The sequence below is a fragment of the Eucyclogobius newberryi genome, unplaced genomic scaffold (genome assembly GCF_026437365.1).
Source record: "Eucyclogobius newberryi isolate DKJ021-1_F unplaced genomic scaffold, fEucNew1.0.hap1 SCAF_18, whole genome shotgun sequence".
NCBI classification, from domain to species: Eukaryota; Metazoa; Chordata; class Actinopteri; order Gobiiformes; family Gobiidae; genus Eucyclogobius; species Eucyclogobius newberryi.
This window is the reverse complement of record NW_027315812.1, coordinates 29,787,636-29,814,217: the sequence shown is the minus strand read 5'-3', so window position 1 is coordinate 29,814,217 and position 26,582 is coordinate 29,787,636. Positions and strand designations below refer to the sequence as shown.

The window sequence follows — 26,582 nt, the reverse complement described above, 5'->3', positions numbered from 1 at the left end:
CAAGCCCATTCTGCTTTGATTTACGACGAAACACGGTTCAAAGAGGCCCAAAACTTCCTTAATGATATCGCACTCTTTACTGTTATCACAATGGTGATATGTGGCAGTTGATGCAGCAACCGGGAAAATAAACGGAGAGAAGTTCTATCCGATACCGAAAAAACAGGAAATAAGAGCGCGAAGGACATAAGACTTATATATATATATATATATATATATATATATATATATATATATATATATATATATATATATACATAGATCTATAGATATATCTGTTCTGCGCACGCTGTAGAATTAATACCTGTTCTATCGTTTCTCACTCACTCGCACGGCGGAGCTGACAGCTATGGGGGACACATGCTGAGACTACGTCACGGGTGGGCGGGGCACACAAGCTCTCGCTGAGACTACGTCACGGGTTGGGCGGGGCACACAAGCTCTCGCTGAGACTACGTCACGGGTTGGGCGGGGGAGCCAGATCGCTCTTCGCAAGGGTGGGGGTGAATATCAAACCAAGCCGTCTGCATTTCCGGGTTGGTGAGGGGGTCCAAGGTCTGGGTGATATTTCTTAACTATTATGTTAAGGGTGTTGCACAACCCTTATTATTATCAATTATACACTTAGGATAGACTACGAAACGTGACAAAAAGCATGTTATGGCACCTTTAAGTACCCATTGTATCCAAATGGGTCTCCAAAGCGCACGGAGTGGCACATTACTGACCACTGGCCAAATTGTTCATTCATATGCTGCTCTTTAGCAGTTCAGGGCTGCAAACGAGTAACATCTGTTTTACTGACACTGGTGCATGCTGGACCCTTATATGGAGGACGCTGGATCTGTCTCTTCAACCCCCAACCATCTCCAAGAGCACACAAGGCGCAATACCAGATGCCACTTCTCCCGTCACTCCAGGCTGACACCAGTCCCATGGCAATGCCACTATAATGACTGCTAAACAAATGCACAATTCAATAAACCATAATGTCTCACACTCTCTGCTCTTTCTGCTCAGCGTTGACCTATAGCCATCTCGATCATTAAAGGTCCCATATCATGCAAAAGCGAGAGTACAGACTCACCCCTTCACCTCGGATCTGCAGATGAATGGGTGCTTCTCACAGAATCACTATTCCCTCCTTCTCCCCGCCATCCCCTCCCCTCTCCCTTCCTTCCTCGGCCTGTGTTTGTATTCCATGGTCTCCACGCTGAGACTACGTCATGGGTGGGCGGCAGGCTTTTAGCTAGGCTTTGAAAACACCCCGTCCAACCGGGAGCTTAAAAAATGTTCGTCCGTGCCTTCGGTGCTCGCGGGAAGGCTATGGAAAGCCAATATGTTTATCACGACCTTTTTTCTATGCTTTTACAAAATAAAGCAGCGCTTTTAACGCGGAGGCGACTACACAGCGATCTAGAATGGCGCCTGCACGCCTCTCGTATCATATTGACTTTCCATACTCTCGCGCCGCCTGCGCCTCTCGGCCGTGCGGATCACACTCCGCCACTTAGGAGCGGCGTATCGCGTATTTTACATGGTATTTGGCCATGGCATTTGGCCGTGGAGGTTCGGCAAACGTGGAGCTTCGACATTTTCCAGACCACGGCTCGGCAGCCAATCAGAGCCAAGCACACAAACTTTGTGGACCAATCAGCGCGCAGCATGCAAATTTTCACTTGTAAACAGTAAGCTGTCATGGCGCGGACCACGGCGGACTAAAGTCAAACGCTTCCAGGCCCGATTTAATGACGATATTCCCTTTTCTAAAATGTATTAATAAAAATTACACCGTCCTTGCCCTCGAAAATGTCCGTCCACATGTCGAGATACCCTGTCCAAAAAACGGGAAGACGGCCCCTAGCTAAAAGCCTGGTGGGCGGGGGACACACGCTCTCGCTGAGACTACATCACGGGTTGGGCGGGGTAGGCAGATCGCTCTTCGCAAGGGTGGGGGTGAATCTCAAACCAAGCCATTTGCATTTCCACGTTTGAGAGCGGGGTCCAAGGTATGGGTGATATTTCATAACTATTATGTTATGGGTGTTGCACAACAGTTATTATTATCAAATATACCCTTAGGGTAGACTATGAAACAGGAAAAATAGCATGATATGGGATCTTTAATGTGGGCGCGTTTTTGGCAAATTGTGCGTAAATTTGTGTGAGCGAATCCCGCATATGTACAAAGCAGGAAAAAAAGAAAATGCTAATGGCACTTTGTGGATGCAGTACCATCCTGTGTCAGGCATTTAACAATTCTATAATCAAATTTCAAAATGTATTAAACATTTATTTGCTTGTCGGTGTAATCCCTCATTCGTCCAGGCTTGTTCCATTGTAGAAAAAGCTTCAGTTGTAGTCATCTGGACTCAGTTAGAAAAATTAGACGTTTCGACTCTCATCCAAGAGTCATTGTCAGGTCGAGAACTCTGATATTTGTACTATTCTGTGGTAAGTCCAGCCCATTGGGCGGAGCCTTCCTGAAGTGGAAAGAGTTGTTTGTTTCAACAGAAACCCCCCCTAGTATCTACCGAACTAGCCTATTAAGACTTTTAATGGGCTATTAGTATCCTCTTTGTCTTTGTGAGATCCTGGCTCCCCACCCTGAGTACCTGATTAGCATCTAAATGCCCTGGTCCTGGTCCTCTACCTCTCCAGGGGTTCAGTATACCATTATAGAGTTCTCGAACTAAATTCTTTTATTGACAATGACTCTTGAATGAGAGTCGAAACGTAATTTTTTTTAACTGAGTCCAGATGACTACAGCTGAAGCTTTTTCTACAAATTTATTTGCTTGTTAATCTGAAGGTTTGTGAGAACGTAACCATGACATGAAGCAGGAGCTGTGATCCTGAGAGGACCTGTGTGTGTCCGAGGACCTGTTTGTCCGCGTCGCCTCCAGGGTTCACTCAGGGGTCACGCTGGGAGAGACTGTGGCAGCTCGGTCCACATGCTGGGCAGGGTATGGGCACTCTGGAGCTTCGGCTCTTTGGCTTTGAGGCGTTCCTCAGATAAACAGGGCTGTTGCACTGATTCACAGATGAGGCTGGTCTGAAGAGACTGTCCGGGAACCAAGTTTTGTTGTAGAATCGAAAAGGTGCAAAAAGGTCCTTTGCTTGAGTTTCTGTATATGTAATCTGTAATCTGTAAATGTCTTTTTAGCGTCTTAGCTTTTGCCTGGGGAGAGAAAATGGCTCTGTAATTTATTTTCAATCAAAAAGCAGTCATTTGATGGAAAAGTGTTTCCAACGTTCAACGCGTGAAATTTCTGCTCCTGCAGAGACATCAAAAATTTCTGGGGTACCACCTTACACCCTGCATTCCTGTCACCATGACAACATTCAGAAGTCATCTGCGGTTGCAACATAGATAAAAGTATGTGATCAGGAGATTAATGCACTCATGTCAATGTAATAAACACCTGAAAATAATTAGTTCAACTATATATTTTGATTTAATTGAACTGGTGTTTGTGATAATTAAGCAAAAGAGAGAAGTTTGAATTGAAATTAACAGATCGATACAATCACCAATTCACATTTTTACTAAAGATTTTGAATCGTAATGAGATGACAGTTAAATGTTTCCCCAACTAAAACCCAAATCAGTACAGAAGTACATTTGCAGCTTATTTAAGTGCCTTGACTCATTACTAGTCCAGTGTAGTTGCACAAATCCACTTCTCTGGTCAATCTGTTTTTTTGTCATTCCTGTAAAATGCTCAGGCTTTCATCTGCCCTTCTGCCCTATGTCAATCTCAGAGTGCAAAAATGATCCACAATCTCTGAAATTCCAATAAAGTTTGATAATTGGAGCCTTTTGATGAAAAAATGCCACTGCCATTCCTCATGGTGCATGCTGGGATAGTGTGATGTTACGTGCAGGAGCTCTACAGATAAATGTAAATCTAAATATCATATTGGTAAATATCTGTGATTGGGCACAGCAGCAAGACTAATATTGGCTGTTGAGTATTGGTTGAAAACAATCTATATTGGACAATCAAGTAGTTTTTGAATGTAAAAAAAAAAAAAAAAAAAAAACAAGTAGATCGATCTTAATAATGGTAAACAAAAAACTAATTGTGCACTAGTTTCTTCTTACCTTGGAGCAGTGATGGTGGCCCTCACAGGTGCTGCCCATGTACACCGCCCAGGTCCAGTCAGAGGAGGAGGCTAGTAGGTAGGTGCAGCCTCCCTGAAAGTGGAAATGTTTGCGGTCGAAGCTCCTGTAGTGGCTGCCTCCCCAGGACATGCAGGTGGCAGAGCCTTGTGGGGCCCTCATACTGATGAGCAGACCCCCTCGCACCACAGGAGAGGCCTGCGAGTCTGAAGACGCACAAGCAGAGCAACAGGATATTTTTATTTTCAGATTAAAATTCAGAAAACTTTGTTTATCCCAAAGGGCAATTAATTAGCAGAATACCTAGAGCAGTTTGCACACATACATAAACATCAGGTAATACATTCAGTGTGTCCATTTCACAGTTTTACAAGGAGGAACTCATTAAGTTGAAGCCAACAACACACAAGATCTGATAATATTTGAATAAGTAGTGGTCATTTGAATATATACACCTCTGAAAAACTTTTCCTGAGAAAAAGGGGCTCAAACATCCTCACCTGGGCCACAAGGTAGGACAATTGTGCTCATTTGCATCTCATTGAGATAAGCCCTCCCTCCTCACACTGTCACACTGTTTTTGGTGTGTCCAGAACACCCTTAGGTTTAAGAAATGTTTATTACACTAATCGTGTTATGATCCCGGAGGCAAAAACCCAAAAGCATTCCGGATAAGGCAAATAAGAATTTATTTAACAAAAAGTTCAAAATCCAAAGGCTCCAAAAGTCAAAAAACACAAAATATCCAAATTTCCAAAAAGACAGGGCAGGGCAGGCAGGGCAGGGCAGGGCAGGGCAGGGCAGGGCGCCCTGGGCAGGGCAGGGCAGGGCAAAAAAACAAAAATCACAGATGGAAAAAAAAAACTTTATTCGTCTTTTTCTTCGTTTCATTTTCTCCGATGAAGGAATTAATAAGCATTTAATATTGTAATGCATTAATATACCTTTCATTGTTATTGCAGACTGGACACACGCACACACACACACACACACTGCACATTCTTGCTCTGTCTGCTTGGTCTGTCTCTGCTCCCCCAGCTTCTCTGTCTGGGTCAAGGGTCGCATCTCACGACCATAGGATGTCCTGGAAGGTAGAGCCTGGTACCAAGAGATGCCAGAAAAGATCCACCTTCTTATGAATATTCATGGATTTTAAATTTTTTGGCTGATTTTATAGTTTTTATTTTTTAATAGTTTGCTATGTGGGATGTTTGATTTTTGCACTGCTGTTTTACAATTGTGGTAATGTTGTGATTTTTTGTCTTGTCTAAAGTATGTTACTGTTGTTGAATGTTGAATGTGGGATAACAGATTTTGAATAAGTTAAAGTTGACTTCAGCAAAATGGACGAAGAATTCAACAGAGCAGACACAAAATTCCACGGAAAATTGGATAGAGAAATGAGAAAAAAGAAGAAAAGGAAATATCTTCTTGAAGGCAGAGAAATGGACAGTCAGGGAAAGAAAAAAAGGTGGGGGCTTGGAGTAACTCGGAGGGCGGGGCTTTACCCCTCCCTTGAGGATTTGAGGGGATTGTGTTATGTACTTGTGTTGTGTACTTGTGTTGTGTATTTGTCTTGTGTACTTGTGTTGTGTATTTGTCTTGTGTACTTGTGTTGTGTATTTGTCTTGTGTACTTGTGCTGTGTGCTTGTGCTGTGAAATTGCTTTGATGATTTAGTGTAACAAAAATAATAATGAAGAAGAAAGCTACATAAATCAAAAAGATAAACAATTTAAATATGCTATAGGAAGAATATATAGGTTATAAGATTCAACATAAATTAATGAATAAATAAATAAACAACTAAATCAACCAATAAATACATATAAGATTCAGAATGAATAAATTAATGAATAAATAAATTATTGAATAAAGTAACAAATAAATACATAAATAAATAAATATTGGTTGATGGATTGGTTAATTGGTTTAGCTGATTGATGGATGGATGATTGATTGATTGATTGATTTATTAATTAATTTTAAAAAGATTAAGAATCCTGACTCATGTGATAGGAAAAATGGAATGGAGACATGAGAATGACACCTCAGGTAAGTAACATGGGGAAGAGAAATGTTCTGTAGAAAAGAAACTTAGAGGAGAAGAAGAAGAACGGGAACACTGAGTGGATGAACATCAAAGGATGTTGGACCGAGAGCAAAAGGACCAAGTCAAAGATGAGACTGAAGATATCAGCGACAAAGAAAAATGCCAAACAGGTAAGAAACAAAGGGGACACACGGAGACTGACTCATCAGAGGAGGAAGGATTCTTCTCATCCTCCTCCTCCTCCAGTCAGGAAACAGACAAGACTCTGACCCCGGACCAAAGATGGTCATTGAAAAAGCGGCTCAAAATACAGGGATGATGAGGAAGGCATGAGCACGAGTGAAGAAAGATAGTGAAAATCAAATAAGGAAAAGAGAAAGTCAGGTTGGGCAGAACTAGAATCTACTATGCTCCATATGCCTTTGATGGTGGACAGAAGTGCAGGTTTGGGAGGTTTTCAACCATTCCAAATCAAAGATCTATAAGCCATAGCTGCACCAAATTTAACGGGGCTAATAGTCTAACAGTCGGACACCAGCTGACAGCTCAGGACATCAGGGGCATAATAGGTGTGTGCTGTAGTAGTTTTTATACAATAATCAAAGAAACATATCCTGTCAGCATTTCCGGCCTCACACCATGGACTCCCACTGTTAGACCAGAAAAATTGTTCCAGAAGTGTTTAACTCAGTTGATAGATGCGACAGAAAGACACTCAATGAGATACTTAGAGAGGAAAATAATATGCATGATCGCAGTCATGGCAGCCCTTCCCCCGAATGTTAAAGAACATCTAAATATGAACTCTGACCTCATGGATGGTGATAACGCTTGGTTCAGGAGACACGTGGTGCACGCTTTGACTCAACACCGTAGCAAGGAAAAAGGTAACAAATCAGAGACACAGAAATTGCAGGAACAGTTATTAAACTTAAAAGTAAAAGATCTAAAAGACAATGTACATAAGAAAGGTTGATGATTTAAGGTAGGATTCAGAGGAGGCTTTGGAGGAGCCCAAGGTGGAATAAGTTGTGGTCGAGGATTTCAGACTGATCAAAAACGGGAGGAAGGAACATGCTATCACTGTGGATCCACTGACCTTTGGGTGCGAGCCTGCCCACAACCGGCTCCTCACCGTCGAAGAGGAGTAGCCCCCATGGTGCACAGGCCCCCAGCTGATGCACAACCAAACGCTGAGGCTCTCACAGTGGGCAGTTTTACACTGGCCACAAAGACAAGGAATACTATGGGCATCCAGAGAAGCAGGAGCCATGTCAAGCGGAGCCTATATTTCATGTGAAGGTGGAGGGACAAGTTGTACCTATGCGGGTGGACACCGGAGCCACGCACTCGTCCATCAACTTCCCCCTCCACCGCAACCAACTATTTGAACTGTCACTCTCCTTGGTTGGTTTCTCTGGGACTCACTCATTTCTGCCATGGACTACATCTCTGCTATTTTATGCTCTGATAAAGGACTAATTGTTGCATTACTGGGTCCGCCTGACCGACATCACAGAAGGCGTGGCTGCACAGTATCTGGCATGGACACCCTGAATTGACACTCTGGCATCCTACCACGCACCACAGGACTCCCTCCATTGTACTCTGTTTCATGACAGGTCGATAAATGAAGTATTTCAATCTAAATTTGATGTTAAAAATTTCCGTACACACTAAAACTATAGCATTTGATAAAATTTTGGTAGAAAAAGAAGGTGTAGCTGCTTATTGTCAGCTGATCAAAGACCAATTTGATTGGTATAGAATGTTTGAGGGTAGCGTGTCACACGTGTCCCTGGCTGTCTCACCGGCTCATCAGGTAAAAGATTTAGACCAATGACTAAATGACTAACGTCTGTTACTGATTGGCATCCTGTGTGCTGGAACTATCATCATCTAACGTGAACATTCCTATTCTACCTGTACTTAAGAAGGACATCTCTAAATTCCAAATTTAGACCTGCTCATGACTTTAGAAAAATCAATGAACTGTACTCCCCACTAGATGGCCACAAGGGTTTAAATTAAGTCCTGGAATCTTTAACCAGAAGAAAGTGCTTTCAACCTTTCACCTGCCAGAGAGTCATACTGATGCAGTATGTGGATGACCTCCTGCTGGCTCCTCCCACTGTCTCAATGTGTCTGTCCGCCACCAAAGATGTCTTGCTAAGGCTTCACAAGTGCGACTTTAAAATCTCTCAGTAGAAGCTACAATGCTGTAGGAGATCTGTGAACTTCTTAGGATGAACAGTGTCTAGTATAGGTAAATGTATTTCTCCTGAATATGAAAACATGATTCTGACCCATCTGAAACCCATGACTGTGGACACATGCTCTCTTTTCTTAGCCTTTGTGGCTACAGCTGCCTGTTCATACCCGACTATACGTTGTTCACTGCCTCTTTGCGTGCACTTATTTGTGAGAAACGGATGAAGAACACTGCCACTTTGGGCTGGACTTAATCTTCTGTGGAGGGTGTCATGGCTGACAACCTCGACCTTCTCCTCATGACTGTGTTTCTCTTACGAAGACCTTGGCCAAGGCACAATATGACCTCTCTTTTAAACCTCTGATTGAACACAGTTTTCTTTACTGATGGCTGTTGTTTCAGGAAGCGGGACTGTATGCTACCGCTGCTGTTGTTCTAGCTGGAGGAGATTCTTTTGTTGACTGGTGTTCTTCTACACTCTCTTACTGCACATCTGCACAACGTGCAGAGATCTTGGATATGTGTGATATGATATGTGCTTACTCTTGAGGACTCCACTGACTATCTACTCGGACTTTGCTTACGCTGTGGACGTTATAGTCACTCACCTGGCAGAATGGTGAAGAAATTATTTCAGGAAAGTTAAAGAAGGTCCAGTCAGACATCCAGATTTATTCAAACTGTTAGATTATGCACTAGTGCTGCCCTCAGCTGTCACTTTTGTTATATGCCCTGCCCACACCAAAGGGCAGGACTTTGTTTCCAGGGGCTCTGAGGCCGCAGATTGCCTGGCCAGGAGAGCGGCGGGTTATATCGCCTCAGACGCTGTCGGATGGTGAGTAACTTTCTGCTCTCCACACTGCTGCTACCTACATTATCTATTGAAGTCACTCTATCATTGTTGTGGGTGAAACTGGCCTCTGGCGGGGTCCCAAAGGGAAGCCTGTTCTTCTCACTGGACCGTTGCTAGACTCTGCATTAACTGACGCCCAAGTCCGTCACATGTTAAACCCCACTGCAATTAATGTTTGCCTCACCCTGGTACCGCCCACAAATTATATTATGAACATAAGTACCAGAGTTTGTGGTAAATGTTTCATTTTGACTATTACTGACTCATTCTCCCACTGGCCAAAAGCATATACTAGCTCCGAATCAAATTTGACAATGGCTCCCATTTTAAGAATGTTTATCTGCAAACTGTTGTTGCCATGTGTGGCCTTCGACACATCTTTTGGCACTGTTATCAACCCAAAGGAAATTTCGAACGCTTCAATGACACTCTAAAATATTTTAAAATTTTTATTACAATTACGTTTGGCAAAATTATGGTTGTCACTGACGTGAATTGGCTTGATTAATTTGTATTTATTTATTTAAGGACATAGCATTTACATTGGACGAACCAGATGCAATGTTTTAAGTGTATGTAGCAGAATATGCAAATTTTCAACACCTGTCCATTGGGCCAATTTAGAGTTGCCAATTTTAGAGTTGCCAATTTACCTAACACATGCATGTCTTTGGACGGTGGGAGGAAGCCGGAGAACCCGGAGAGAACCCACGGTAACACGGGGAGGACATGCAGACTCCACCCAGAGAGATCATGTGATGTTGGTCTGGTCCAGGAATCGAACCCATGATCTCCTTCTTGGGAGGCAAAAGTGCTAACCGCCTTTGCCACCGTGCACCCCCTTAGCCTCCAACCTCCTTTTCCATGGTGGGTATTTCATCTTATGGTTGCTCTTACAATAGAGTGTCTCAAGGATCGCTGCTGCTGAGTTGTATATCAGCTCATTGGTTTCAGTGATGGTTGCCGTAGGGCATTCACATTCTCTAGAGTTAGACTTTCTGAGAGTACTTCACTGAGCCTCTGAAATGGGAAATTGTGTTTCATTCTCGCCATGATCTTATCATTCAGGTCAGTTGCTGCCATGCTCAGCGTGGTTATATATATATATATATATATATATATATATATATATATATATATATATATACATGCTTATATATCAAATTATATCCGTGCTACCTGTTTTTGTGCTTCCTATTATACATAATATTAAATGGATAACATTAATGTTCTCTCATTAAATGCCGGGGGCCTGAATTTCCCACAGGAGCGCTTCAGCATTCTAGCCTTTATGTATAGAAGGAACATTAAAATCATTTCTAGGGACCCCCACAAAGTGCTATGTGCATTAAAATCTCCACAAAACATCACCCTACTACAATTCATCCCCTGTGGTGCTTTTGTTTCACACAGAGCTTGTTCCGTGTGCAACAAGCACAAAAGAGGAGAGAGCTGTGTGTTTTATACTCACAAGTGTGACTTGGAAGAGTTTTGTTGAGTGAAAGAGCGGTCCTCCATGCTCGTTCACACAACAAACTCTGCTACACAGTCACTTTCGTAAGTTTAAAATATGCTGCTCTCTCCTCTGTTGTTCGCAGCTTTCTATCGTTAATCCACAAATTATACACACTATTTTAGCCTCATATACACAACAGTGAAAGTTTGATTGCTCCACAAACAATCCGGAGCCCCACACAGCTCACTGTGTTCAGTATTTTGTGGATTAAAATCCCCCTCGCTCTCTCTGCCTTTACCTGCTCAATTTGTCGTATGTCGAGTCAGAACCCTGGCGCTTTCTCTGACGATAGGTGCGTGAAGTGCAGTGTAGTGGTAGCTTTGGAGGCCAGGGTTACGGAGTTGGAAGCACAGATCCGCTGTTTAGAGGACCGAGAACCTAGCTATAGCCAGGTTGTAGCATCAGGTTTACCGGACCGCGTAACAGTGTTACGGACAGAGTAACAGCTTTAGCATTAGCAGTACTAGCGAAGCTAAGACTAGCCCTCAGTGCCTCCCGTGCAGCCGGGACTAGACCAGGTACAGAATAGGGACCAATTTGTGACAGGTTGGAGGGAACGAGGCGCTAAACGGCCATCTGTAGTGCACCGTGAGCTTCCCGTCTATGATAGGTTTTCTCCCCTCAGCGATCACACGCCCGCTGAATGGACTTGTGACACTCTATTAATTGGAAGTTCCATAGTTAGAGACGGGAAGCTACCAGCTACTGCTCGCGTTAAGTGTTACCTAGGGGCCAGAATGGGTGACATCAAAGGAAACCTTAGGCTCCTAAAGCACAGTAGACAGAGGTTCCATCAAATCGTGATTCACGCAGGCGGTAACGACGCCCGGCAGAGACAATCAGAGGTTCTCGAATTAGTATAAGTAGATGCGGTGTATGAATTGACAAAGTCGATGTCAGATACCGTAATATTTTCTGGTCCCCTGCCCAATCGGGCAGTGCTGAATTGTACAGCCGTCTTTCAGCATTCAACAGCTGGTTATCTAGTTGGTGTCCTCAAAACAATGAAATCATTGTTGACAACTGGAGTGCGTTTTGGGGAAAGCCCAGCCTCATACACAGGGATGGAATTCATCCGAATTTGGAGGGTACATCCCTATTAGGCTGCCTCAAATAAATTGAGGTAGGTAGGTAAATAATCTTTTTTTTTTTTACTTTGAAGGCAAAAAAAATAAATATCCAAATCGTTGCCTTTTTGGATTCTGGCAGTGACCCGCAGTGACCGCCAGGGGTCAGGCTTCAATAGTCAATGACGGAGAACGAGTTAAGTTTCATTTTCATTTCATTTTTGGCTTTAAAATATTTCTAGCGAGTTCCAGTGATACAAAATAATTCAACACATAAACGGTCGGTGGGTCGGCGAGATATAAGACAAAAAAAAATATTTGGCATCATTTTGACAAAATGTTGATTTATTTTTTTCAGTTGGCTAGTTTTTTTCCTGGGGCGGTCGGGTTACGGCAAACAGACATTTTTTTGCTCGATAGCCTTAGTCGCCTAAAGTGACCACCCAGGGATGAGCCCCGGGCGCAGAACGTAAGTGTAAGATGTTCTGTCACAAATTAAGTGTTACGATTCAAGGCAAAAAGAGACTGTATGTCCCTCGTGCAAATAATGCTAAAAAGTAAAATGTCAGAAAAACAATTTCAGGCGACAGAAAAATAACACTCACAAATAACACAAATAAACAAGCATATAAAATGTGCATTGCTAAACATTAGGTCACTTTCCTCCAAATCGCTTTTAGTTAATCAATTAATTAATTAGTGATTTTAACATAGATCTTCTAGCTCTAACTGAAACTTGGCTTCAACAAGATGATTATGTCAGAGTACACCCTACCCGCCCATAGTAAATTTCAGAGCGCCAGGAGCACAGGCCGAGGTGGTGGTGTGGCACTCAAACTCAAGCCTACTCACAAGACCTAAAATTAACAATATATTTCGCTCATTTGAATGCCTCATGCTATCAATCACGTGTCCAAATTGGAGAAACCAAAAAGGAGTTTTGTTCATAGTTATCTACTGACCTCCTGGTCCCTTCAGAGTTTTTAACAGAGGTTTCTGACTTATATCAAACCATATCAAACTAGGCTAACATTAGCCTAGGATAAAGTAGTCCTAGCTGGAGCCTTTGATATCCACGTGAACATGAGTGATAACTCTCTCAGTAATGCCTTTAGCACCCTGTTGGAAAGCATTGGTTTTGCTCAAAATGTAAATAAACCGACTCACACTCACAAGCACACTCTGGATCTTGTCCTAACGTGTGGAATAGAGATTAGTGACCTCATTGTCTTCCCTCAAAACCCTATATTGTCAGATAATTTCCTAATTACCTTTCAGTTTATTCTTAAAGATTATCTAGCCCTACAGATTAAAGTTATAATGAAAAGGACAATATGCGAAAAATCTATGTGAAAGTTCAAAGAAATAATAGAGCCAATATTCAGTGACATGTCATGTGATCCTGCTGAGAACAGCTTTAGTCCCAGTGTAAGTGACCAATTTGTCGACTTGACCATGAAATCTCTGAAGTCTGCGCTTGATGTTGCAGCTCTGTTAAAACAGAAGGTCAATAGGCCAAAACGCGCCTCCCCATGGTACAACGAAGAACTGCGTTCACATAAACAAAGATATAGAAATTTAGACTAAAGACTATTTAGTTGCGCCCACACAGAAGAATCCCTAAAAGCGTGAAAAAGCTGCCTACTGTCCTATAAGCAGTCTCTGTGTAAGGCCCAAACCAGATACTATTCAAATCTAATATAAGTCAACAAAAGTAACACTAGATTTCTTTTCAGCACTGAAGCCAGGCTAACAAACTGTCACAGCACAGTGGAGCCCTCAATCCCAGCTTCTCTCTGCTCTGATGATTTCCTTCTATTTTTCAACAATAAATTAAAAACAATCAGAGATAAATCCATCAGTAAATTTAGAAAGGTTCACAGCTGTTGATCAAGCAGAGACAAATTCAGCCATTATGACCTCTAAAACCTCAACTTGTATCCTAGCACCGATTCCAAGCAGACTCCTCAAAGACATTCTGCCCCTAATTATAGACTATATTCTTAATATAATAAATACTTCACTAGAAAGAGGTTATGTTCCACAGTCCTTCAAACATACAGTCATTAAACCACTTTTGAAAAAGCCTAACATAGATCCTGACCTATTGGTAGACTACATACCTATTTCAAATATTTCTTTTGTCTCTAAAATCCTAGAAAAAGTTGTAGTTAAACTGGATGACCTGTGGGCCCAGATGCTCCCCGAATCCCTGGAAAAGCGGTCTCTACTCCATATGAATGGTTCTTCATCTGCCTGGAAGAAATGGTTCTACTCCTCAAGAACTGGTTCCACTCCTGAGTGGCTTCAATTCCACCGTCTATGTCATGTCAGCCTGTCCGTCTGAAGGAGTCAGATCTCTTCTTCATTGTGGAACTCCTCCAGGTTTCTACTTTTTCCCAAGGAGGTTTTTTCTAGTTTTTCCAGGCCGAGAAGGGGGGTCTTAGGACAGGGGACCCTGGGACATCGCCCCTCATCCCTATAGAAATTGTTTAATCCGTTTTTCATTGTTGCCCTCCAAGACAACTGTTATTGTGATTTTGGGCATAACAAAAATAAATTGAATAGAATTGTTGTGCTTTGAAACAGCCAATACATCCATGGAAACAGCACAGAGGACCATGATTATGAAACAGAAAGTCTGCAATGATGGGGCAATGACACGGAGGCTAAAGTGAACTGAACACGGAGCTAATGCTGCAAAATGACTGCAGAGTCACAGCCCAAAACACCAGGCATCACTGGTCTCACTCAACATAAAGTTTTACAAACAAGTTTCTTATTCTAAGGCTACTTTAACTGTTTAAAAACATTCTGGTGATATGTTAATTAGTAAGTAGTTAACTTTATATATATATTATTTATATACAAACAGAACAGTTTGGACTGGTGAAAGTGAAATGTTGCTTTGTTGGGGACATACTCATCCTTACAAATTTGAAAGTGAAATTAAGAATAAAATGTGTTATTTTAAGCAGAAACTCCTTATTTGTTATTTGTTTATTACTATAAAATATAAAGTTCATGTAAAAAATGATTTAATATGTTTTTAAATAGTTTTAGAATCGTTAAATAGATTACTCAATTATATATATGGATACAAGCGGTCAAAATGGATTTCCTCCGCAGGGTCGCTGGGCGTTCCCTTAGAGATAAGGTGAGGAGCTCAGTCCTACTAGAGGAGCTCAGAGTAGAGCTGCTGCTCCTCCACGTCAAGAGGAGCCAGCTGAGGTGGCCCGGGCATCTGTTCCGGATTCCCCCCGGACGCCTCCCTGGGGATGTGTTCCGGGCATGTCCCGTCGGGAAGAAGTCTCTGGGGAAGACCCAGGACTCGCTGTCTGGGAACGCCTTGCTCAGGCTGCTACCCCCGCGAACCTGGCCCGGGATAAATTGTACGGGAATGGATGGATGGACAGAATACAGTTCTCTGATTGGACCACTCAGGTGCATTCAGGTATTCAGCATTATGCAACTAAAATCATTTTCAAAGTACTCTTCCCATCACTGCTTATCAGTTTTGCAATCAATGGATCAGTTTCCTTTACTAAGCCATTTTAGATTGATATTGGGATTTACAATGAACAAAAATCTACTTGTCATGGTTCAACACTAAGTAACTGCAAAGAAAACATGGTGGGTCAACTTTAGCAAAGATAGATGCGGTCAGAAGGATGTAGAGTAGTGACTCACCAGGGAGCAGCGTGTAGGTGCAGGACAGGCAGGTGTGGTCTGAGGCGTTCTTCCAGCTCAGGGCCCACCTCTGCCCACAGCACTGTTCTATATGTACCAGGGATGAGTTGGACATGCCGGGGAAGTCCTCACAGCTCCAGGTGGCGAAACAGTGCCCCCGGGCGCTCACGGCTAAACAACAACACAACAGTTAGCAAAAAGCAAGAGTATGGTACAATGAATGTATGTAAATTACAGTTCTTGCATAGGACTTGACAATGTGAAAACTCATTTTTTTTGATAACTGAAAATGTTAGGGGTGGGCAATATTGACAGAAATGAATCATGATTGCACACAATGTGCTATCACTGTGGATATTGATCAAATTATTGTCATGTCTGTGTCCTATTTATCATGAGTCAAGACGATCTTGCTGCATATGGGTCACAATGAACTATTCTGTGTATTTTCTGATCATCTGTGGACCAGTCTAAACAATCTTAGAGCGGACGTCATAGTGAAGGTCAGGCCCTTTTTATCAGACCCAAGCAACAGCGATATAAAACATAGCTAAATCTTGTGAAGAGTCGAATCTCAGCTGCAAGACGAACAACATGCCGCTGTTTTGCCTGTTTTTCCATGTTTTCATCAAATAAAGAACTTGAGAACGATCTTCGCCTCTCGCAGTCTGTATAGACTAAACTTCGACATCACGACCGTGTTACAGGGCGTAGCGTTAGCATTAGCAGTACTAGCGAGGCTAAGACTAGCCCCTCAGTGCCTCCCGTGCAGCCGGTACTAGACCAGGAACAAAATTGGGACCAATTTGTGACAGTTTGGAGGGAACGAGGCTCTAAACGCTGATCTGTACTACACCGTGAGCTTCCCGTCTACAATAGGTTTTCTCCCCTCAGCGATCACACACCTGCTGAATGGACTCGTGACACTCTAGCAATTGGAAGTTCTTTAGTCAGAGACGTGAAGCTACCAGCTGCTGCAAGCGTTAGGTGTTACCCAGGGACCAGAATGGGTGACATCGTGCAAATAATGCCAAAAAGTAAAATCTCAGAAAAACTATTTCAGGCGACAGACCAAATAACACTCACAAATGACACAAATAATCAAGCATATAAAATGTGGATTGCTAAACATTAAGTAAATTTCCTCCAAATCGCTTTTAGTTAATTCATCAATTTGTGATTATAACATAGATATTCTAGCTCTAACTGAAACTTGGCTTCAACAAGATGATTATGTCAGACTAAGTGAGTCCACCCCACCCATGTTAACTTTCAGAACACCAGGAGCACAGGCCGAGGTGGTGGTGTGGCAGTGATCTTGCACTCAAGCCCACTCACAAGACCTAAAATTAACAATGCAATTCGCTCATCGCTAGCGAGTCATTTTGTGACGTTAACATTTTTAGACACAAAAAAAAAAGTTCTCACACACACACACACACACACAGACAGACCGAATGGTAATGGCGAACCAACCAGATATAGTGGTGGTTGACAAGGTGCAGAGGAAAGCCGTGGTGGTGGACATTACCGTACCATGGGATGGTAACATCCGCAATAAGAAACACGAGAAACTAGAGAAATGCCAAGGAGCTAGAGAAGGCCTGGAGCGTGAAGGTATCGGTGGTGCCCGTAGTGATCGGAGTACTTGGGGCAGTGACCCCCAAACTGGAAGAATGGCTTGAGCAGATCCCAGGAAAGAAATCGGAAATTTCAGTCCAGAAAAGTGCAGTGCTAGGAACAATAAAGATACTGCGCTGAGCCCTCAAGCTCCCAGGCCTCTGGTAGAGGACCCAAGATTGAAAGGGGACCACCTGCGGAGGGTGAGGTGAGAGTTATATATACATACATACACATCTCTCTCACCAGCGTGTCCTGCAGCTCAGAGGAGCAAAAGAAAAATCGAAGCAGAAATAACAGTTTATAAATACAATCAAAAGATTGGAGAACAATAAATCTCTGGGGAGTGATGGGTTCACCTCAGAGTGGTATAAGCTTTAAAAGACATACTTACTCTTTTACTCATAACAACTTTTAACTGGTCACTTAAGAAAACTCAACACCCTCCGAGTTGGAAAGAACCCATAATATCCCTAATACCTAAATAGGGGAAGGGTAAGCTTTGGGTAATGGTCATGAGCTTTGGGTAATGGCCGAAAGGACAAGATCACGGATACAAGCGGTCGGAAATAGTTTCCTCCGCCAGGTGGCTCCCTTAGAGATAGGGTGAGGAGTTCAGTCATAAGGGAGGAGCTCAGAGTAGAGCTGCTGCTCCTCCACGTCGAGAGGAGCCAGCTGAGGTGTTTTGGGCATGTCCCACCGGGAAGAGGCCCCGTGGAAGACCCAGGACACGTTGGAAGAACTACGTCTCTCGGCTTGCCTGGGAACGCCTCGGGATCCCCCCGGAGGAGTTGGATGAAGTGTCTGGGGAGGATGAAGTATTGGAGTCCCTGCTTAGACCGCTGCCCCCGCAACTGGATAAGCGGAAGAAGATGGATGCCTCATATAGACCCCTTTCCATTGTGAATGTGGACCATGTCCAAAAGAATGGAACAGATTTCCCAAACCCCCTTTAACCTTTAGAAAGTCCTTTCCATTTAAATGGCAAACCTCTTAGATATTTAGGTGTGGTCCTCTATTGACAATGAGAAAAAATGTGCCCTCTATCTGTCAAGTCAAATAGTCCAGCCCTACTTCTCATGTCTCTCCTTTCACTCTTCTTTCCCACTCTGCTCCAATCTAGCCAGCAGATGGGGCCCTAGGCAGATTAAGCTGCAGGACTAATTTGGCTCAGGTATACAGGTGTGCAGGGCACAGACCAAACGCATGAATGACCAGGAGAGAACAAAGATGCACTGGTGTGTGGATTTGCTTGTAAAAATAGATTTATTTTAACTTAAACCTGCTCAAAAATATTTAATTTGGTTGGAGCAGTTACATTTTCTAGCTGTAGAACAGCAAAGTCACTAGAGTAAAGTCGAGATCCTTTTGGCCTCATCTTAGGTTTAGCAACTTTTAAACAGAAGCATTGTTTGCATTGAAGATGTTCATTTAGATTTAAGTAATGGAATATTTTATTTAATGTTTAAGGTTGGGGAATAGTTATTTAACCTAAAAGCCATTTGGATAATTTTGACTGGGGTGTGGAACTACTTGGAACAATGTATTTGTTTATTCATTAAAAACTGAATTAGTTTATTGTTTAAAACACATTAAAAGTCAGAATTGATATAAGTGGATAAATTCCTATTTTATGGTTTGGAAAATCAGAAACATTAAACATGATTAAAAAAAATATTACAATACTATATTATTTCTGTATAAAATGTTTAAAAGATAACAGAAATTAAGTGACTTATTTTTGCATTTGTTTAAAGGTTTTTACCTGCTTCCGCTTCTGCTGTTACTGCTGCTGCTTCTGCTGTTAACGGAATACAAATTTGAAGCCGAGTTAAGACTTATGTCTTTTTCCTGGGTCTTTCAAGTTGGACCAGCATTCATCCAACATAAACTTGACACTATCAGCCTCTAGGGGTATAGAGACCATGAGTCTCACCCCCTGCAGGACACTCTGTCCGCTCTGGAGAGCAGCTTCAGTGAGAGACTGATTCATCCTCGCTGTGTGAGGGAGAGGTTTTGCAGGTCTTTCCTTCCTGCTGCTGTCAGACTGTATAACAAACACTGCTAGCCCTGAACAAGTCCAATACTTGACATACTTGACTGACTTAATCATGTCCAATACCGTCATATTTATGTGCAATACTGACTTAACCATGTGCAATACCGTCATATTCATGTGCAATTACTGTCGTACTCACAAGCAATTAAGGCCATATTTATGTGCATACAACTGATGTAAATAAGAGTGTTTTGTTTACTTACCATTAGTATTAGTATTATTTAGTCTTATGCTAGCTATTTTTACTTTACTTTATTATTTTATTTTTATCTTTTTATTTTATTATTATTATTTTTTCCCCCTCCATTCCCTATTAAGATATGAGAGTTTTGTTATTAAGAGTTTTTTTGTTTTGTTCAAGAGTGTTTTTTTGAAACTTCCTATAAGTTATCTGTCCTTTCCCCCTGTATCTACTGCGTTGTAACAACGGAATTTGCCCATGTGTGGACAATAAAGGATTATCCTATCTTATCTTAGAGGCTGATAGGCCATTAAATGACTTATAGCAAAGAAAGAGACTAATCCGATACAAAACAAAGAGGTTTAGTTTCTGTTGATACAAATAACAACCTTTCATTAGAAGGTCCCACCCGGTGGGCTGGGCATACCCAGTATAGGATAAATATCCTGAGTTCCCTCTCCTGATTTGCAGATTGAGAATGACTCTTGGATAAGAGTTGAAACGTTTCATTTTTTCAGAAAATAGAGTCCAGATGACTACAACTGAATCTTTTTCTACAAGACTTTTATAGGTATTTACAAATAAGGCCAAATAAATTGTCTGTTTGCTGTAACCCGACCCAATTTTTTTTCCAGTGGGTCGGACGGTAGGCAAATTCTTATTTTTTTTACTTTGAAGGCAAAAAAAAAATATCTAAATTTTGCCATTTTTTGACTCGGAGTGACCACCAGGGGTCAGGCTTCAACAGTCAATGATGGAAAACGTCTCAATCAACCCGATCGGGAGACTAAATCTCACGATTTTAAGATATTTCAATCGACCTTGTGTATGCCGCTTTCCTTTATTTTGGTAGCAAAGGCGAGCGGGGGGAACATGCGGGGGGACACGGGCGCTGCCATGTTTGTTGTGATGACGCTGCTGGGTGTGTTTCAATCCCAGAATGCATTGCGTAAGTCAAATTTAAATCAAGTCACACCGTGATAGAGCGTGACATGTACTATGGACACTTCAGTGGCGCCGACAGAGGCAAACCTATTTGTAAAAGGCAATATAGCACTTGTTTTGCGCGTTCTGTTTTGTTACAGAAGCATAAGGAGGACTGAGTATGAAGACGCATAGCGCAGTGCGTTATCTGTACTTTGGGATGAAAGATAGGTTTACCAGCGTGATAAAAATATTCGACACGGCGGTTTAGGAAAGACCGGTCGGTGAGTCGGCGAAATAATTGAAAAATAAAAGATTTTGACTTTTTTCAACAAAATGCAGATTTTTTTTTCTTCCAGTCGGCTAGTTTCATATTGGGTCGGTCGGGTTACGGCAAACAGACTTATTATTTTGCTCAGCCCTAAGGCGTTATTATTATTTTTTCATGTTTTATTTTTTTCCTTCTTCAAATGTATAAACATATAAAAACAAACAGAACAAGAACAGAGAGAAAATCCATTAACCAAAATATGTATACATCCACCAAAAACAGAAGAAAAAAAAGTGAAATCATGACACATAGAACCCAAATAAAATGTCCCATTTAGTCCACAATCAGTCGAATTTGTCTATTTTCAAATTAAGTCTGAACATAATCCTTTCCATTTTATGAATGTCCAAAGTAAATTCTGTCCAGTCCCTGATTGTGTCATCCATTTATTTTGTGTTTGCCTTTTTGGCCGCTGTCAAGAATATGTTCCAGAAGTAACTGTTTATCTTGTCCATTATTGTGTCTGTACCTCCCTGTGAATAATGGGCACTTTGACATTGGGTTAGGAAAAACATTAAAATATTCTTCCAACAACTCTCCCCAAACATGTGATTTTGTAGCCCTTCACAGGGATGTACAGAGTAGCTGCCCAGATTAGAAACGCATTGATATAATTGAGATATAATTCCCCTTGAAAGTTCCGATTTATGTTCCTTGATAAACATCTCTGTCAGAGGGCTACAATGGTCATTGCCATGTTTTTGGTTATAGTAACTCCTTATTTGTAAAAACATATCAAAGTCCTGTTTATCTAAGCCAAAGGATTCCTTCAACATATCAAGGCTTTTAATTTGATTATCTTTTATATCTGGTGAAAAACCTTTATATGTTTTGTAATTCAGACCTTGAATCTCAGGTCAGTTCTATTTGGTAGAAAACCAGTTTAAAATTTTAGCATCTTTGTTTAGTTTGTAAGTTTTTACTAGCTCCCTCCATGTTGTAGGCACAGATTTTACCCAGGGATTCTCAACTTCCTTTAAACCGTTCAACCGTTTTTCATCTGCCACTAAGGCCTGCACATTAACCCTTGGCACAACATTAATCTCAATATTTTTCCATTGAGCTTCATAGTCTGGGTCACACCAGTACAGCAATGCTCTGAGCTGAAATAAAGTGTTTTTTCAGACAAGATAAACCCCACCCTCCGTTTTCTTTTCAGACTTTTTGACACAACCATACCACTCAATTTCTCAATTTCAGAATTATGTATTTGGGCCTGTGGATATTGATCAATTACTGTCATGTCTGTGTCCTATTTATCATGCGTCACGGCGATCTTACTGCATATGGGTCACAATGAACTTTCTGTGTATTTTCTGATTATCTGTGGACTAGTCTAAACAATCTTAAAGCAGACTTCATAGCGGACGTCAGGCCATTTTATTAGACCCAAGCAACAGCTATATAAAACACAGTTAAATCTTGTGGAGAGTTGGATCTCAGCTGCAAAATGAACAACATGCTACTGTTTTGCCTGTTTTTCCCTGTTTTCATCAAATAAAGACCTTGAGAACGATCCTTGCCTCTCGCAGACCGTATAGACTAAACTTCGACAGAATCTTCGACAGGCCTCAACATAAATGGATACTTTGGAACATACTACTGGCGGCTATCACACATGGACTCCACTTGTAAATGGACACATTTGAACTAATCTGGAATAAATAAGACCTTTATTTTGGACCTTGTGTGCCTTTAAGGATTTGAGAACTCAAGCGACTGTGGCCCTTTTATAAAAATACGCACGCTACCATCAAACCTCGTGCGGAAGCACGCAACAGCCCTGCTGCTACACATGCGTTTGTTTATTAGCGCAATGAATCGCATCTCTCGTCTCCGCAGATTTCCATCTCTTCTGAACTCGAACGCAGTCTTTCTCTGTCGTCCCTTGGCCCTTTTTGTACTGTACACTGAAGGAACTTGCTGCTCAGTTCACCAAACACACACCGGCATATCAACCACGCATGCGCAGCCAGGGAAACGTACTGCTATCCAAGGAACGAGCCTGCAGGTGTATAGTAGGACGTAGATAATGATTGACATGTGGGAGAACTACTCGGCTGTCCACGCCACGAGGAAATGAGACTCTGATTTGGCGCCAAAAATCCTCTATTATTCCTTTGACTCTTCTTTTCTTCAACTGTATTTTTTCTGGTCCTACCCTGTTTGTTTTTCTTTGTTCTGTGTTAAAAAAGAAAGAAAAGGAAATGCTTGCGACCAGGAAATAATCATAAAAAAAGAAATGTGGGACTCTAAGGTTTGTTATCATTTAGACATTATTGTATGGCATTATTGTGAATGTGTTGGGACTGGTATATGGTCAAAAAAACCAATAATTTGGGGCTTTCAGTACGGTAATAGGATTTGGATGATCTGGCAACACTGGGAGGATGTCTGAGAGTATTGAAAATTCTTCATTCATTATAACTGACGTTTGGATTTATTCTGGCTTTAAAACAATAGGCACAGCTTTTTCATGCAATTTTTTTAAAGCAGTGAAAGTATTTATTACGAGCTGTGACGGCCAAGCGTCAAGTGCTAGCAGAGCTAATCATAGTCTTTGCAACTGTAATGGCAAAAATCTCTTGTTAAGACAAAGAAGCAAGTTGTCTCGTTTCAAAAGTAAACTGTTTAATCTTGTGGCTGAATCAGAAAGAAACTCGTGTGGACTCGGCCATTCTCAAGGAAGGCCGAGTCCACGCGTCTGTCTCTTGCCTGCTCCCCAAAATGTGTGTCTCCCAAGTCCTCCCGTCCCACGTCTGTCCCCTTCCCTAAATCACAGATGGTCACATGACCACACACACACACACAGAAGTTCCCGGTCACTGGTCTCTCAGGTACAAAGGAACCAAGGAGCAAATGGGACATAAAAGAAACAGGGGTTTCAGGAAGGGGGCAGTACATAACATTTGCATTAATTCAATTCACATGTCTTGCTGGCTTTGTCCTAGTGTGAAACAGAACGTGGGACTTCCTAGTCACTCCAGGAGGTCCGGGCATGTAAATTTTCAGGCCAAGAGGAGTTGTGTCAGGCTGTTGACTGTGTTAGAACTAAATCCAATTGAAAATAGGATTGAAAGTTAAAAAGCAAAGGGCCAGATTATATTTTTCCACAACACAACTCTGCACGCACATGGAAGCCATAGGAAAGATTTACAACGCAAGTACTCAAGTGAACACACAGACTTAAGTGTCTACAAAGTTTAAAGCTTACAAAACACTGCGTAAACTCTACCACCGGGTTGAGAAGAACAAGCTGAATTTAATGGGCTCTTTTCACAAAAATGATTGGCTAGTTCCAGTTTCCTTAAACCTGCTCCATCCATTCCTTTTGAGGAATTAGCAGAGTCTTGCTAAAATAAATCAATAATGAATTAAGAAAAAGTGGAGAGTGAGTTACAGATGGATAATCACAGTCAGCATGTCAGGACCTTTACCTACCATGTAAATACTTCACCTATCTATATGTCTATAAAAAGCAAGTGGTTTTGTCTCCAAGCTAATGCTAACACACAATAAATGTAATCAATAATGTTAAAATAACACCACAAACTGAACTAACCTGTTTAAAAAAACACTCAGCTTTTATCAAGTTTCTGTTATATTTAAGTTAAAGTATGTTAACCTTTAGCTTTGAAAACACATAATTAGCCTGCCATCTACTGGCAGCAGAGAGAATTAGAATTACCATGTGAAGATACACTAATTCTAGCTTTCCCCAACATGCTAATGTAAGCATGCAGTTGTCATGTACGGAAGCTCATTGTATTCATAAAATAAAAAATCTCGTAATTACGAGATAATTAACTCGTAATAATGAGATAATTAACCCCTAATTATGAGATAAATAACTCGTAATTACGAGATAATTATCTCTTAATTATGAGATAAAAAAGAAGAAAAATATATATATATATATATACAAGGCTCAGATTAAGGATTTTCACTTGTATAGCGGTGCTGCTAAACAATCCGTTAATTTTTCAAAATTTGTATAGCAATTTCATAATTGCATAGCAAAACACGGAAGTGACTAACAATCAATATTTTCCATTGATATAACACGATCATTTATTTAAATGCATTTGTAAACATTCTATTAAAGAAAACTCTTAACAAATTAACTTTTAAACACTTTTAAAACATTTTTTTCTTTAAATAAAACTTGCAAATAAAATTAATTGTTGAACAAATTAATCAACACAAAGTCAGATGGCCTTATTTACAACTTTCTTCCATATTATCATCAATCAGATGACTATTTGCAGGAGTCTTATTTACATATTAATTGTCATTACACTCGTAAAAATAAAGGTTGCTGTGGTGTCCATCATGGTGTATTTTATGTGTTATTCAAATTGTACCGCTCTATTTGACGTTCCATTCGATTTTTCGTTTTTCTACTTGGATGACGGTCCCTAAGTACTCTCGTCACCGCTCCGGCTGCACATTTGATGACGGTCCCTAAGCACTCGTCTCGGCTCCAGCTGCACATTCTGATCAGTGTAATTCGCTGCGCCCAAAATACGCATCTGATTTTTAAAACGAGGCTGTGTCACTTGGCAGTGTGAATATGAATATTTTGGCATGTGTATGATCTGCAAAGACTTTTGCGTTTAGGAGGAAGTCTGAATCTGTGACGCTAACTTTACCGCACGTGGCTCCTCCCACTTTCAGACTCGCGATCTGAGACAGCAGCGGGACTCGTCATGACAACACAGCATCCTACATGTGTCATGCCGTTATTGACGATCGATTGACGAGTGATCAGTACTTTTAGGCGCTTTGGTTATACAATTGAACACACATTTTTGTATCGCAAAAGCTGCGATACAAAAGCACTTTTTTCTGACGAATGCATCGCATTTGAGAGAAATTGCGTCGCATTTTGCGATGCGATACCGCTTATTCTGAACCCTGATATATTGTGTCTACCCTTACTATTAGGCCACACCAGTGAACATCCAGGGAAGGGACATTGAGAAACTAGACTGGACTTAGACACAGTACAGGAAGAGCCGGCTCTACCTCCTGAGGAGACTCAGGTCTTTTGGAGTGACAGGGCCACTTCTGAGGACCTTCTACGTCTCTGGTGGCATCAGCTCCTGTAGGTGTGGTCTGCTGGCGCAGCAGCATCACAGAGAAGGAGAGGAAGAAGCTGGACAAAGTCATTAAGAAGTCCAGCTCTGTCTTCGGCTGTGTTCTGGACTCTGTGCAGGAGGTGGGGGACAGAAGGGTCCTGGCTAAACTAAAGTCCATGCTGGACACTGTCCGCTCTGGAGAGCAGCTGCAGTCAGACTCTACAACAAACACTGTTAGCCCTGAACATGTGTCATTCAGTTTTCATAATCATGACCGTCGTGAGACAGGTTAGTTTTACCCTACTGATGATGTGTTGTTGCAATAGTAATCCTGCAGATGCAATACTGTGAAATAATGTCAATCATCCCAGAGTATTATTTTCATTAAGCATATAAGACTTTTTTATTATTATACTTTGTGCCTAATCTGTTTCTGTGCCTAATCTGTGTTGCCACACTGGAATTTCCCCATTTTGAGACAAATAAAGGTTATCTCTGACCAATGTGGAACCTGTGGCCTAGGTTAAACACAATACATATAATTATTAATTATTTATTTATATATATTATATTTATTATATATATATATATATACATATTTATTTATTTTTTATGAATACAATGAGCTTCCGTAGTCATGAACGTGATTTAAGGTAGAAATGCTCTGAACATGGCTGACTTAAAACCGTACAGAAGAGCTCTGGATCTCTACCATTGACATCACAAAACTGAGATTTAATTTTTTGAGAAAATGAGGTTGTAAACAGAACAAATTAAAAAGCTAAATTCAATGTTTTTAATGAGCAAACAATATTATAAAATTAGTAAAAGCTCAAGGCTTTAAGATAAAAAAAGGAAAAATAGTACATT

The 26,582-nt window shown here is 41.3% G+C and overlaps 1 protein-coding gene across 1 annotated transcript in view; it reads right to left on the bottom strand.

Moving 5' to 3' along the window:
- The window catches only part of sspo (SCO-spondin), a 391,282-nt gene that overhangs the window by 354,813 nt on the left and 9,887 nt on the right, over positions 1–26,582 (bottom strand). Inside the window, exons 4-5 of the mRNA XM_072450444.1 lie at positions 15,517–15,687; positions 4,109–4,332 (exon numbers count right to left, since the gene is read on the bottom strand). Coding sequence (XP_072306545.1) covers positions 4,109–4,332; positions 15,517–15,687 — 395 coding nt within the window. The remainder of the gene's footprint in view (positions 1–4,108; positions 4,333–15,516; positions 15,688–26,582) is intronic.